The sequence below is a fragment of the Thermobia domestica genome, chromosome 11 (genome assembly GCF_964235325.1).
Source record: "Thermobia domestica chromosome 11, izTheDome1.hap1.1, whole genome shotgun sequence".
NCBI classification, from domain to species: domain Eukaryota; kingdom Metazoa; phylum Arthropoda; class Insecta; order Zygentoma; family Lepismatidae; genus Thermobia; species Thermobia domestica.
This window is the reverse complement of record NC_137464.1, coordinates 206378894-206394632: the sequence shown is the minus strand read 5'-3', so window position 1 is coordinate 206394632 and position 15739 is coordinate 206378894. Positions and strand designations below refer to the sequence as shown.

Here is a 15739-nt window from a genome sequence, read left to right as displayed (position 1 = left end):
GTCCCTGGATTTTAAGGAAGAAAAAAAAAAAATTAATGAAATCAGTTATGAACCACACTAAAAATTACGCTGCAACTTTGTCCGAAATACAGTTGGCTCTTAAATTATCCTCATTATTACCGTTAATCAGTGCTGACAAAACAAATAAAACGCTCAAAATGATTAGATGTATTTAGTTAGTAACAACGATCCATGGTACTGAGCAGAATATGACAATTTTTCCAGCTTTTATATATATGTTGCCTATTGCGTTGTGGCCTAGGTTCTTACATTTTACACCTATAAATAGTTCCAGACTGGGCTTCAGTATTATCTGTGTAGTCCTGTAACTTTCTTTTTTTAAAACCTTGAATTTCATTGCAAAGAAATTAATCCGACAGCGAAATAATAACACTCCAGATCTTACGTTTTCTGATCGCCCAATACAGTAGATATTTTCCTGTGTGAACATTATCCTACAACAAGTAATGACAAGGTGTATGCATCTATGATGTAATCATCATAAAGGAAATAAACGGTATCAAGTATTACTACTCCGTTTTCCCGTTTCAGCATACATCTCTTTTCTACCCCGTCTGAAGTACAGCAGGCGATCACCTAACACAAACATATGTTGTATACGTATCCTTAGTGCTACTACGTGTACAGGAACATTACAGTTATAAAGGCTAGGATGGTTAGCTGATACTGGTTCGTCACGGAATGTATGATTGATACAAGTCCGTATCTACGAAACAATAGCTTAGTCTAAACTGAGTTAAGATGGCACTCTAGCGAGGGATATACGTAATTCAGTAGGTTCTCAACACTAATGATAGACCTACCAGAGTTGACTCTTGCGAATTTTGAATAACAAATTAATCCCTCAAAATTTTCTGAGTTGTGAGAGTTTCGAGCAAATTAGTGTCATGGGACAGAACCTCGAGTCCAATGAGCTGAGAAAAAATTCGATTTTCTTTAGAAAATCTAAAGAGAAAATTCTTAATAAGATAGTATGTATAAAGAGTTATAGTAAGGCTACAGAAGGATAACCAGCGTACTGCTCGCTTGGCCAGCTGACAAGGGTCCTACTAATGACTGGTTTCAGAGCTTCTGTAATTCAAAAATCTAGTACACCATTTCTAATTAAATTTCTGAAGTTAGCTGTTATCATGGACTGACTAGAGTCCAGGCAGAAAATGTTTAAGGTGAAATGAATGAATAAATGATTATGGTTGAATATGGACGTGTCCCTGTCATGATCGACACGTCTGCTTAATCACGGACTGCTCGAAATAAAATACTCAAATAAGCATAGTAATATATTAGAAACAGGAAAAGTGCTGCAAAATAGAAATGAAAACCAGAAAGAAGAGTTAAAATAATAAATATATGACAAACATAACAATAACAAAAAGTAAACGGTGAGAATAAAAGATAAAATTGTAACAGCGAAAAATAAAGACTAAAATGAACAAAGGACTAAAATACTCTCAGAATGTGAGCAAGTCAGAGGTGTCGATAAAGAAAAGAACATGACCTAAAACTAATATCATCCTCAGTACAAGGTCGAGTGTACAAGACAATCCGTGAGTTCTGAGCATTCAGGACATTCGATAAGAATGTGCTGAATACTCAGTGGAATAATATATTTTTCAAAATATGGACAGTTCACACCACGCAGCATATAAATAACTATGTATCTAGATGGCAGTGTTTGCAGTGCAGGCGCGCCAGGCACCATCTCTGCGATTAGGGCGCGACGATATCTGCCAATCTCCAAGAAGTGGCTTAACTGTGTGAAGTTTATTTCCATTTGCCTGATTGTCAATGACAGAGCATTAAGATGTAGAAATATCTATAGAGATCAGAGCGAAGAAGACAATGTTCCAACGCAACCGCGACCAAGACGGCGTTCTTGGCAGCTGTGTCAGCACGTTCGTTTTCGCGAATGCTGACATGACCTGGCACCTAGCAGACAACAATGGCAATCTTGTTGCTGTGGTTGATGAGATCTCACAAGAATGTCTGGAGCGAGGTTGTGGTTACTGAAGACATTCTGCAGGTTCAATAAAACGTTCTGAGTGTCTGTAGAAACCAGTAAGTGACGCAATGAAAACAGAAAAATAAACACACTGCTGAACAAGACTGCACTTATTTAATATAAAAACACATTTACACGTGACGTTTCGATCTTGGCTAGAAGATCGAAACGTCACGTGTAAATGTGTTTTTATATTAAATAAGTGCAGTCTTGTTCAGCAGTGTTCATTTTTCTGATTTTATTTGCAAGACGTATGACTATGATTGTGTGTCAGACGCAATGAAGCGTGGGCGCACGGTCGAGAGAAAGTTTAACTGCAATAAATTCAGCAGTGAAGATGGAACACAGGAGACAGACTGAATTCTAAGCTGTCCTCATCGGTGACTAAGACACAGCCAACAGAATACCCTTAGATTCGTCTGAATACAACACATTAAAATCGGGGTACTGCTCAAGCAACGTTCCGAACTCTTGCAGGTATTTCTGGGGACTGGTGTGCTATTTGGCATATGCCACCAACGATCGAACGTAGAAACAGTGATTAACCAGGGTGGTACAGCACAAGACTGAAGCAAGTAGAGAGACAGCCACATAAAATCGTCACGAACGAGATACTTGTAGGAACGAATGTACCAAGGGCGGATAGCCCGAGGTCGTGCTGCATGTCGGTCGTAAACCTGCCCCCACACAGAGGATATTGGCATGTATGATCAGAAGAAAACCGTACATGCGCAGAATAATTTAACAAGAGCGTTTTAACTTCCGTAGTCAGTGTTTACAGCGAGTAAGTGTTCTGACTTGGGAATGTAGATCAAACGAAAGAACAAAAGTCTGCTGCATGAGTTGACATGCTTGGTCACTTAGAATGGATTGACTCACACAGAATAGACTGGATAGTAGGATAAAGATGGTTCGTTCGCTTCCATTTTCAATATTATAACCATTGTTCCATCTATTAGCTGCGAAATTACAGTACTTCACGTGTAAGAAGCTTAACACAGCTCATTCTAGTTTCAAACTACGTATAACTTAAATAAAGATAAAATCCGACTAAAAGTTGACTATTATACAGGAGGAAATTTTAAAACCTGAAAGGGGTTTCGAATAGTGTAATTCTGGGTCAGAACATAAATTGAGACGGTGTAAAAAAAATGGCTCTTGCCAAGGAATCGCTCTTGCCTAGGAATCTGAGAGTATTGGGTTTGACTCCTGAGGTGGGTCACATTAAATGTTTTTCCAGAGTCATCTTCATTCCCAACAGGTAGATCCCCAAATTGTACCTCTAAAACATAGGTTTTCGGGAAACTTAAGTTCAGAAACTACTTTCTTTTGCTAAGATTTCAAGCAGATGTTACAAAGCTGAAATCTTACCAGTAAGCGACTTAAAATTTTGTAAAATGCTACGAACGATTTTGTCAAATCATTCTCAACTTCTTCAGTGTGATCCAGAAAACTACAGCTGCATACAAGTTCAGTGTGTAGTTGCTTCACTACTAAGAACTGACGGAAAAATATACACAAATGGAGTGGATAAATCCTTGACATACTATATACAGATACTATATAAATGTCTATCTTTTTGATTCCTTAAACTGAAGAAAAATTAACATGTTATAAAACTTGCACAAAGCAAACTCGTACTATCATTAATCTGTGTTACAGTTTAGACAATGCATCATTGCCTTCATTATAATGATTATAATGATTATGTTGACAATGAAATATTACTGAAAAACCTGCGTTAATATGACCGTCCTCGGGAGGCAAGTCCGGTGTCTTCCGATTCCTTGGCAAGAATAGTAACTATTCCTTTACATTATCCCGGTTTATATGGTGAACCAAAAATCATACAATTCAAAAATTCAACTTTTCTTTCTCTGAAATCTGTTTCAAGTTTTAAAATTTCTTCTTTACGCCAGAAAATAAGATTTGCACAAGGCAAAAAAAAAAAAAAAAAAAAAAAAAAAAAGTATTGCAATTGCTTTGAAATGAAATAATATGAAATTTACAGTTCAATGTCCCAAGGTATATCCATTAGATTAAAGGACTAATGATTAATGAAAGTGAATGATTATAAAAGAATTGATAGAATCAAAAGGTGTGAGAGAACGGAAGAATCCCGAGAAGACAGTACTTCACATCTAAGAAGCTTAATGCAGCTCATTCTAGTTTCAGAATTACGTATAACTTAAATGAAGATAAAACCTGACTGAACGCTGAGTACAGAGGAGAAAATTTTATAACCTGGAATAACTTTTAAAGGAAGAAAGAACAAGAGTTTTGAATCGTGTAATTCTGAAAAAAATGAAATGAAGTCTTTTAAGTTTTACGTCCCACGGTTATGCCGGTTAGGCTAAAGGAGACTGTGATGATGAGAAATGAATGAAATGGTGAAATGAAGAAAGTAGGAGGAAACGGGGGAACCCCGAGAGAGCCCATAAGCACGGTGTTTTCATGTAATTCTGGTTCATAAACTGAGATGGTGTAAAGGACCAATACGATGTTGTCCACCACAAACTCACATGTCATGGGATTGAATCAGTGATCTGGTACAAAAAGGTGAGATACTACCATTGAGTCATCGTTTTTCCTAATGCAATAGTTATATGACTTACAATTTAATTTACATTACACACAAGAAAATAAAAACAACTGTAAATTGAATTATACTTACTTTTCTGAGGTGCATTTTTATTATTCCATATTCATCACGACTAGCATCCTTTCTTCTTATCTGATTCAGTAAGTAACCTCTCCCCATGGAAAACCTGGGATATTCCTCATTATCAGAACTCTCACTTTCCTACAACAGAAAATCACTTATCTTAATAAAATATCTCCAAATCTAAATATCTTAGCAACTTCTGAAATAAAAAGAAACAGGGCTTGGTTAGCTGGGTTCCTGGAGTAACCATATATTGTCCCCAAACATGTAATAATACTTTCCTCTTCTGATACAATTTATCCACTCTCAAGAATAAATTTATTCAAACATTTGTTTTAATTTTTAATGGATATGCCGATTTTTCATTTGTATAAAAACCGATTGCATTAGGTTTCCTATTGATATCAGTATGAAATGTGTTATTGGCCCTGATGATACTAATATTCAAAACATGTATTCAATTATTATTTTTAATTTCTAAAGTAAACTTGAATTTGGATATATTGTGTCAAATTCTTCCAGTAAGTTGGTCAAATCCTCTTCTATTCTTTAAATTAATAATGTGTCATCTGCATACATATGTTTTACAAATTTAAACTGGTCGAACGTTGAAATTTTTACTTTCGCAGTAATTAATTACAATGTTAGCTAGTAGCGGATATAGAGGCTACCCATTGCAAACTCAGGAATATGTTTAAAAAATTAATTCCCAAATACAAAGTAATTCGTTTGCAAAACATATTTCTATTTTTTCTCTCTCTCCATAGATTTCCAGACCGTTAAATTTATTTGTGTAAGTTACCTTACTTGAAGCTAAACTCGAAGGAGTTGATCCGAACATGTCGATTACATCTATGGATGCTAGCTTTAAATTATCGGTATTTATCTAAGAATTGATGTCAAATTTTAATTCAAAACTATTGTTAACGGTATATTTGATTTTTTTAGTATTATTCCATATCCAAGAGTGTTAATATTTAGCTATTCTGTAAACGGGTAGAAATTACGAGTCTGAACGGTACATATATTTTATGGAATTTTGGTAAACTGTATATGATTGGCAGACTTGGCACGTCAATATGCAGTTTTTTTTTCTTCGGTGGTTTTATCTGTAATCCAAGACTCATCTAAAATGTTATTAACTTTCCGTATGTTAGTCGATTTAAATCAACCTTATTTACTATAATTCAGACTGTTTATTACGTCTAACAATTTTTCGGGTATTTCTGTGATACATAGATATATTACATTCGACTTACGAGTTTTTTTTATTTTTTTTTTTAAATTATCCCCTAAAATGGTTTCATATGTCAAAATAACAGATGAGAAAATTTAGTTCAAATAATATTAAATCGTGCCCCAAGTCACCTTACATTTTCAATGCATTTACAATATAGAATATGAGGCAAATACACTGTACGTTTAGAACATCTACAGGGAATAACACTGTATCTTGGATAGGAGTAATGAACGAATAACCACATCTATCTGCACAGTGCAATCATGGTGACAATCGTTAAGTTTGCCATTTGGAGTCAGGTCCATTTTTTAATAGGAAAGGATCATATGGCACGTTTTCGGGTGCTTTTCAGCATAAACACGTGTCTGACGTTATTTCAAACTTATCTCTAATCATGGAACAGTTATTTCTTTCATAATATTTAGGTATTAGCGTATAATTGTCTTTCCAAACTTACAAGGTACTTTCCCCGCAGATTGTATATTATAAATCTATTCAAAATCTGAGGTCGCTTGGAGCAACATTTAAGTCGGATTTAGGGGGTGCAAAGGTGCACGTGCACCCCCCTTCGTTGTAAATATACACTATCTAAAATAAGAGGCTAGCAGCAACACTTTCAGAAACTTTCTGCCATCATGTTTCTGTTTGGGACTTAAAAGAAAGCAAAGCTTTGCGAAAGCAAAAGTTTAATCGATTTTCTAAAGGTTGAAGGAAAAGGATTCACCAAGCAAAACAATATAACATTTGTCAAGTAGGGAGAAAACAGAAGTCAGGAAGACAGAAGAACATTTTTTCCTGCATAACACTTGCGACCCTCTTTAAAATGCTTTCCTCCGTTCTATGCATCAGTATTGAATGCAATATTTCACATGTTTCAGTGTGATTGGTTATTTTGATAGGTATTGCTTTCAAAAATCTACCACTAATTTCTTCATGCTAGATTTCTTTTAAATTTTTCTATTTGAAATGAAGTGTCCTGAAGTGTATATGCATTCTTGTCTAAAGTCATTTTAGTATTACAATTTTGTATTTTGTATGCTGCTTTTTCTACTGAGGCAGCATAATTGGGAAATGAAGGTGAGTAGTGATAAGTTTGTTTCGAAAGGTTATTGGTATTCCGCATTTTAGAAATTTCGCACTTGTTCCTGCAATTTTCATCAATTCTCTGATAAATGCTGATAATTTAAAGCCAGCAACCATAGATGTAGTCAACATGTTCAGGTCAATACCTATCAGTTTGGTCATTCAATGTACTCAGTTTTGGATTCAAGTAAATTTAATAATCTGAAAACCTATGGAATATTAAAGCTTTTGAAAATATGTTTCAGAAACAAATTTGTTTGTATTGACAAATTTATGGATTACCAAGCAATGGGTAGTCCCCTAATTCTGCTACCAGCTAATATAGCAATGAATAAAAATTTTAAATTAGACAAGTTTAAATGTGTGAAAGGAATTGAAATCTTCCAATTTAACGTCCTACGATTGTCTTTTACGCTAAGACGGAAGTTGAAATTTGTACAATATTGTAAGTATAAAGATGACACATTATAGATTTACAGGAAAAAAAATTTTTAAAAAATAATATTAAAAAAGGGTCTGGCCAACTTACTGAAAAAAATCAAACAATGCAACTAAAACAGAGTTTACCTTAGAAAATAATAATCATTTCAATATATATATATATATATATATATATATAATTATCTTCAGAGCTAATAAAAACTTCACACGAATACCTACTCATATGGGAAATCTAATACAACCATTATATATATATATATATATATATATATATATATATATATATATGAAAAATTGGCATATGAATTAAAACTTAAGGCAAACATTTGGATAGATTGATTCAAAAGAGTGTATAAAATAGTATCATAATAAGAAAATGTTACAAGACCTCCAGAAGTTTACAATTTGGGAGCAATTGGTTACTCCATGAACACGTTAAAAAAATGGAACAACAAAGCTCTACAAATCTACAAAAGGGATAAGGTGAACGATATAAATTCGAAGAATTCCAATAATTGCGTTTCCTTCCCATTATGGCCTAGTGTCATACAAATTAGACAAGATGGCACAAAAATACGGATACTGCATATCATTCAAAGCATCTAACGGAATATAAAAGTTATTTCGTGAGTGGGAAGTTATATCCAGGAACTTATAAATCGACGCGTTTGTGATCAAACATACATAGTTATGACTAGAAGTAATATCGAAACTAGAATTAAACAGCACATTAAAGATTCTAAAGACGCTTCAGATCTATTCGAGTTATTCGGAGATTTACATGATTTTCAGCATACCTAAAGGATGTAAAATTCGTCAATGAGGTCATGCAATTACCTCATAACTACACAGAGCCTTGGAGATTTAAAAAAAAAAAAAAAAAAAAAAAAGTTAACGTGTTTATCGGACCTTAAGTCCTTTATAAAGTAAAAAATAAGCAATTTTATTTGTATTGTTATATAAAGGGAAATGTAGAAATTATCAACACTTTTCAAGCTGCAAGCGTGATACTTAAAAAGGAAAATACTGGAAATGTTAATCTGAGACTAAGCATTTGGTGATTTTATGTACAACTTCATAAGAACAAGCGAGAAGGTATCTGGCAACAGTAAACAAAATAAACTAGCACGTTTTAAGAAAGAGGTTACTAGTTCTTTCGGTGCTATATACATAAATATAAATAAATATTTATTAGTATAAGAAGAAAGAAAATGAATTATGAATATCTCAAGAATTTGCACTCCCTTGGAAAAAGTTTAATCCTGATTTAGACCTCAGGAAAGAAATAGTGCTTGAAACTTCAGTAAAAAATATATTCAACATAAACTGAAGGTAACGACTTTAATTTAATTTATATCGTATAATTATACATAGTATATATAGTGTAAAGTGAAGTTTGCTATAATTTACTCATTAAAAATAACTTAACATTGATTCAGTATTTTCGAAAACTTCGCTTTCAAGGTGAAAAAGGGATGGACTATTTCTGTAATATTTTAATTTTCCTTTTTATAATTCATAAAATGGCCAAAATAAGGAAACGACTAAACTATTTGAAATGAATTTTTGAAATTGGACCCACTTGACCTTCTATCGTTACATTTTGGTATCTGTATTCCAAGGAAGAAAGATGATTTAAATTTTTCACAAAGAATAACCGCTGCACCGGTTGAAATGAACTTTTGAACAAGTTTAGCATTTAGGTGGAGCTGGTTTTTTGTCATTTCATTTCGATTTACATATGCACCTTAAAGGAGGTTCAAAAATACCTTTTAAATATTTTCTATAAACTTATTGTTTTGCTAATTAGGTAAACTCCTTCAATTGAGGTCCAACGGTTCCGTAACATACATGCTAAAGGAGGCGAATAGTGAAATGGGTTTATCGTGTTCGATTTACAAGGGTAAAAATACAAGTGGAAATGAGAGAACCAGAAAGAGAAAAAAGATTTAATATTATATATATATATTGATATAATACCGTCCACCATTAAGTCATATGGCATGGAATAGAACGTACAATAGATGCACTATGGGTGAGAGCTCCACTAAGTTGTACCTTCTCGCTTATACAACAGCACAATAAAGTTGGCACTAAATAATGCTTATTTCTGCGAAATTCAAAAATATGTTTGCTTCAATGTAACTGGAATCAACAACACTATTTCGCCTAACACAATTACATTACCGTAAACTGGGTTCCAAAATTTTCATTATCATATTTCCTAAGATTAAGGCGGTAATTTAATGACATTTCTCCTTGTTAAAGTACAATGCTTTGGCTTTCTTTTGAAACCAGTGAACACCCAGTGTAACCAAAAATGATTATAGTTTCAACTTTTTGATGCCATGCAAGATTTTTCATGATTGGGGTAACTTTAGCCCATTTGTCAAGATGACTAATACATGAAAGTATTATTGTAGAACTGTATTTAAGAAGCAGAAGAGAAGAACAGGGTATTATAAACACATTAGTAAAATTATCAATACTTTTACTTAATTTCAATCTAACAAGAAATATCGTCTCATGAAAATATTTGCACTCTACTTGGGTGAATACGAAACATCTATAAAAGAACGCTAGAAATTTGTGAATAGAATTAAAATACCTATAATACAAACATAGGAGTGAAATCACTTTGTTCAATTTAGAGGCAAACACAAATATCGTTCAATGAAAACCTCTCTAAATACTTAACATCCGAAAATAAGAGCACCATGTTCTTCATTGCGGTAGAGTACTTTACCGGCACCATATTGCTCAGTTTTAGGAAGAAAATTTTGCAAGTCAGGCACTGTATAATATCCCTTTTTAGAAGCTAGTGGGGGGGGGGGTTAAATCTTCCTTATTACATCGCACCACTTGTACACCATTTCATCTTTAATATTGGGTCATTACCAACACAGAAAATATGGGCCAATGTTACCCCACGGAATTAAACGCTTAATAGTTTGTGCGTAATCGAACAAACAATTAACGCGTTAGCTTAACAATACTTCCTAACGAATATGTTTTTATATTCTACTTACAGTACTTATGCATTCAGGATATGTCACTTTAATGCAATGAACAAAAGTTGTGGCACTTGAAATATGGTAAATGTTTACCTGCTGATAATTGCTAGCATTTTGCTTCCCACGTTCTGGAAACAAATCACTAGCGCCAATATCCATGTGTTCTCAATGTTGTAATACTTCGACCCATAACTTTTCTTACTGATAGAAAACATAATAACCATATAGAAAGAAATCAAATCTTTCTCTTCCTTTGGGCCAAAGTATATCCAGTTTACGGTAAAAAAAAAAAATAAATAAAAAAATAAAAATAAAAAAATAAAAAAATAAATAAATAATAATAATAATAATAATAACTACAATATACATAGAAATGAGGGCTGAAAATTAGGATAAGATATTTTAAGTAAGAAATGTATAGGGAAATGGAAGGCTCCTGACAACGCCCGACACGGAAAAGGGACATATTGAAGAAGAAGAAGAAAAAAATTAGAGTAGGAAGTCGAAAATCTAAAGTAATTGGGACCACAGGTAGTTCGGATTTTCAAAAATCACCAAGAAAATGTCATTTAGGCTTTAATATACTGTATGTATGCTCTTTTATCGATACAGTGGTTATACAGCACATACAGTAATTACAATACTGTTCGTAAGGCTACTTACATTTAATGATTCTGAAGAACCTGCTCGTACACTAAATTTCACTGTTCTTATAACACACTTAAAACTTAACTTACATTGGCCTAAGGGAAAATAAAAATAAAAGTATGTAATCTTATGACAAACTATTACATATGAATGAGCTTTTGTAAAAACACTGACTTCACAAGGCAGACGAACAACCCTATTGTTTGTTTATCACTAGCGCTAAAACAAAATGTAAAAGGCTTCTAGGGACCGCGTTCAGATTTTTGATGTTCGGATTATCGACGTCCTACTGTATATGAATACACAGAAATCATCCCACCATTCCCTAATGGATCTAACCCTGTTTTCCACTATCTTACATGAAATACTGAAACCATGGGACAATTTATTCATCCGTTTACGCGTTCTGTTTACGTATATTTTAATTTTTTTTGAAAACTTTCTGCTTTCACCGTCATCCAACTTCATTATGATTAACATCAATGTCAATATTTCTCTTAGTACACTCAGATTAGATTTCTTCTAACAAAACATTACAATCCAGAGTCATTTTAACCTGGTAGTGATCTTTTCCAATTCTTACACAGAAAATGTATATATAAATTTAAACTAACAGAAAATGTATATATAAATTTAAACTATCTCCAAATCCCTTCCCCCTCCCCCCCCCTTTTTTCCCCAGCAACCTATGAAAGTCAACTCTGATGGTCCATAACAAAAACCAAAGATCAGTAGCCCCACAGCATAATGTTTCAGATGCGTCCTAAGCTGATGCAGGTCTATCACATGCCAAGTATGGTCACAATCGGAGAAGTTTCACCGATCGCATACGATATATACTACCTTTTTGGTTCTTTACAAAAAGAAAAATCAAATCAAAGACGAAAATAACTTGCAAAGCGTTTCGTAACTAGTTTCAATTTGTACACATGTTTTCTGTTTGTGTCCAGTAGTTGACAGCTTTTCTTTTCTTTCTTCCCTTCAAGAATTTTTACAATCTAACAGCAGATTAAAACTGACTCGAGATGTCAGTATTTTGTTAGAACACTAATCTGAGTGTAATACGTGAATTATTTGACACCAGTGTTAATGAGCAAGAGATTGACTGACGACAGAAGCAGGAAGAGCTTTCAAAGTGATATGAAGTAAATGGAACTAGGGTGCACGAAATTTACAACTAGGAGTAAATTGTCTCACTGTAACAAAATGTGCTAGATGCTATCCTTATAAAATAATAAAGTAGTTGATGTAAAAGTAATAAAATACATAATAGTAATATTCATATTAGTATTAAAAAAAAAAAAAAAAAAAAAAAGATCATGCTATACTAAGTGATAAAGTGTACAACTAGACGTCTTCGGCTTACCATGTCGGAGGGATAGCAAGTTAAAACCAGTTTGTTTTTTCAAAACCAATGTTTTAAAGCAAAAATTAAATACTAATACTAATAATAATAATAATAATTAATAATCATATAAGTTAGTTTAAAAACAAAAGTGTCGCAGATCATGGCGACGTTTCCACATATCTCACATCACCTTCAAGATTTTTTCTCATACATTATAAACCCAAGAAACATGAATGTTTAAGTGGTTTATTGAAATCTAAAGTATTTTCTGCATATAATTTTTTGTATGAATGGTTCAGAGCTAGAGTGAACACTAATAATTCACAACTTGAATCACTTATTTTATTGGTACGCAAATTAACGTCGCTCTATTTTATGACTCAGTGAACTAACTTGGACAAATTCTTCGTAACTGTATTTTTTTCAAATTGTCCGCTATTTTAATAATACGTATAATGCTGTACAGCGATTTTCTTTGTGCAGGTGTGTATCTTTTTGTGCTTCATCAGTGACTCTTAAAATATTCATAAGTATGCAAGATCAGTACAATGTATTTCTATCAAGTGTCCTCCGTGGATGAGTCAGTACACTCGTCGCCTTTTGTAATCAAGGGGTCCTGGGTTTGTTTCCGGGTGAGGGATAGCTTTTCTCGGTGCAAACTGAGTAGTGGTTCGGGTCCGACTTTAAGCTGTAGGCCCTGTCCTTTAAAACCCCATTGTGATAAGGGATTTAAAGCCACAGAAACTTACTTCTATCCCTATGTAATCTAAATAAAACAAATTATTTAAATAACCCTCTGTACTTCTTTGCCTTCTTAAAAAGAAGTTTTGCCAATCCTACTACACTACCCACTCCACTACCATAAATTCTTCCATCTCTATCAAATACAATATAGACTGAATAGTCAGGGACGGTGATGATGAAATGGATGATATGGCATAATGATGAAAGTAAGAGGAAATGGGACAATCTCAAGAAAGGTACCCTCCCCCCCCCAATACAGACACACACACACACACACATATATATATATATATATACATATACACACATATACACGGTGTTCGTCCACCAAAAAGCCTACATGGCGGGAGCTGGGGTCGAATCTGAGATGTTCTGTAAGGTACACACCGAGATGTCCAAGTACAAGATTTGTGGAACAGCCCATGTGTGAGATCTGAGTGATTAAGCAAGGGAGAACATAAGATGTCAGGAAGAGGATTAGGTCAAATAGTGGAAACTGTGTGATATAAAATCAATCGTTTCCTTATCAATATACATCACTGTGTAAGTTACGAATGAAATAAATGTACAAACTTCAATGATTACGTACCGATGATGATTCTTCTGATTGTTGTACTTCTGAGGATTCCTCTACCTCTTCATCCGAAACGTCTGAACTATAGCGATCGTAATCTGAAAGACCTGGACGATAATTATAGAAACGTTCAGGATTCTCCTTTCGAACACACTCTCCTCTTCCGATGGCAAATCCTTCGACATCTTCTGTGCCTTTTATATTCGACAGACTTTGCAGGTCGCTCAAGATGTCTTGCTCTGAAGTCCATATTTCCATTCTACTTATTAACTTACTAAAATGTTAAATTAAAATAACGACCTGAAATGAGAAAAAGAAAAATAAATAAATAAATAGAACAATTAAAATAAAATGAAGCTTTCTACTTATATTCACACAGAATATTTATTGAAATAAACCTCACAGGAGATGAAAACACACTTTTCCCCACCATGTTCGGACCCTGACAACCGCTAAAAAAAAAAAAAATTGATTTTTCTCCTATCAGCATCAAATCCAGCAAATGAAGTTTAGAACGCATCTAAGATATGTATAAATTATAAGATTCACAAAAATATATAAACAAATTTATTTGTATTAGTAAGATAAATACCTCCTTTTAGCATACGTGAATTTAACTCAATATCTGGCCATTTACTTGATATTCGGGGGTTGTGAGGTGGTGGAATAACAAACGATGACATGGTTGGGAATTCAAAGGATATTTACAGTATGTATACGATAATTTCATACGATTCATTGAATTTCTAGTAACTGAATTTAAAAAATAAGACTATAATCAAATCTTTAATCAGTAAATTACAATCAATACTTATTTTAAAGACGAAAATTAAATCTAGTTATTGTTGGTAGCAGACGTTGGTAATGCCTAAAAGAAACCGCAATGGCTCCTGAGTGACATCAAGTGCGAGTGAACTGGTGTGAAAATTTCAATTTTACAAGATACTGTATCTTACAAAACCTTGAGTTCAATGTTTTTTTTTCTTTTTTTTCCCGCTTTTCCCGTAGTAAGGGGTAGTAGAGGAGTCTGTTTTGATCATCTACCAACAATCAAATAAAATTAAGAATACTGGTACCCTGGTAGTATCTTTTTTGAGATACCACGATTCACACCCAAATCATGACTTCTTTCCTCAGCACATTTATAGTTCTCTGCACGATTTTCCCAAAACAAATTGTCACAGGACGATGTATATGTATGAGTACAGATTATAGAAAAACATAACATTTCAACTCCCTATATTTGCCCCTTTTTTACTTCTATTTGCTTAAAAATAAAAGATTCCTACCCCCCCCCCCAAAAAAAAAGTGTTTGTGGAATTTATCAGCCCGAATTTCACAAATAAGTGCACCGACAAAGGAAGAAGAAAAAAAAATAGTAACTACATTTCCACATCTTATCCAGTTATGAAGTGTTAGGTCGAATAAGACGGATGCGGTACCTGCACACATACCCAATAATAATAGGTTAAGTAGATTACAAAAACGTCGTTTAACGCCCGTTCAGCATTTATCATAACGTTATATTGAATGTTCGGAATTCAAGATGTACATTCATGTCCAAAATGATTGTCGCATATCTATAACTGTCTTGTTGTAAGAATATAATTTGATAATGATTTTGCAGGATACTTTTGATACTGATACTATCTGTATAATCGGGAAATGTATACTTGTGGTAAATTTCATAGGAAAAGAATTATAAATACGAAAATTAGAATGAGTAAAACAAAATGTTGCTCAATGGACACGAACATTTTATTTTCGTTTTATTGTTCTTATTTACTGCTCTTTTGACATGAAATCTGCCACATACATGTCTTTGCCGATTATACAATACTAACATTATAAGAAATACCGGGTTAATTCATTATCAAATTATATTCCTATAACAGCATATTTATAGACATGCGACAATCATTTTGGACATGAGTGTACATTTGAGATTGTATCAATGAA

The 15739-nt window shown here is 33.5% G+C and overlaps 1 protein-coding gene across 1 annotated transcript in view; it reads right to left on the bottom strand.

Annotated features, from left to right (window-relative positions):
- Positions 1 to 15739, bottom strand: part of LOC145664677 (uncharacterized) — a 47031-nt gene that overhangs the window by 11795 nt on the left and 19497 nt on the right. Inside the window, exons 2-3 of the mRNA XM_081731532.1 lie at positions 13796 to 14080; positions 4698 to 4826 (exon numbers count right to left, since the gene is read on the bottom strand). Of these exons, the coding sequence (XP_081587658.1) occupies positions 4698 to 4826; positions 13796 to 14038 (372 nt within the window). The 5' untranslated portion in view covers positions 14039 to 14080. The remainder of the gene's footprint in view (positions 1 to 4697; positions 4827 to 13795; positions 14081 to 15739) is intronic.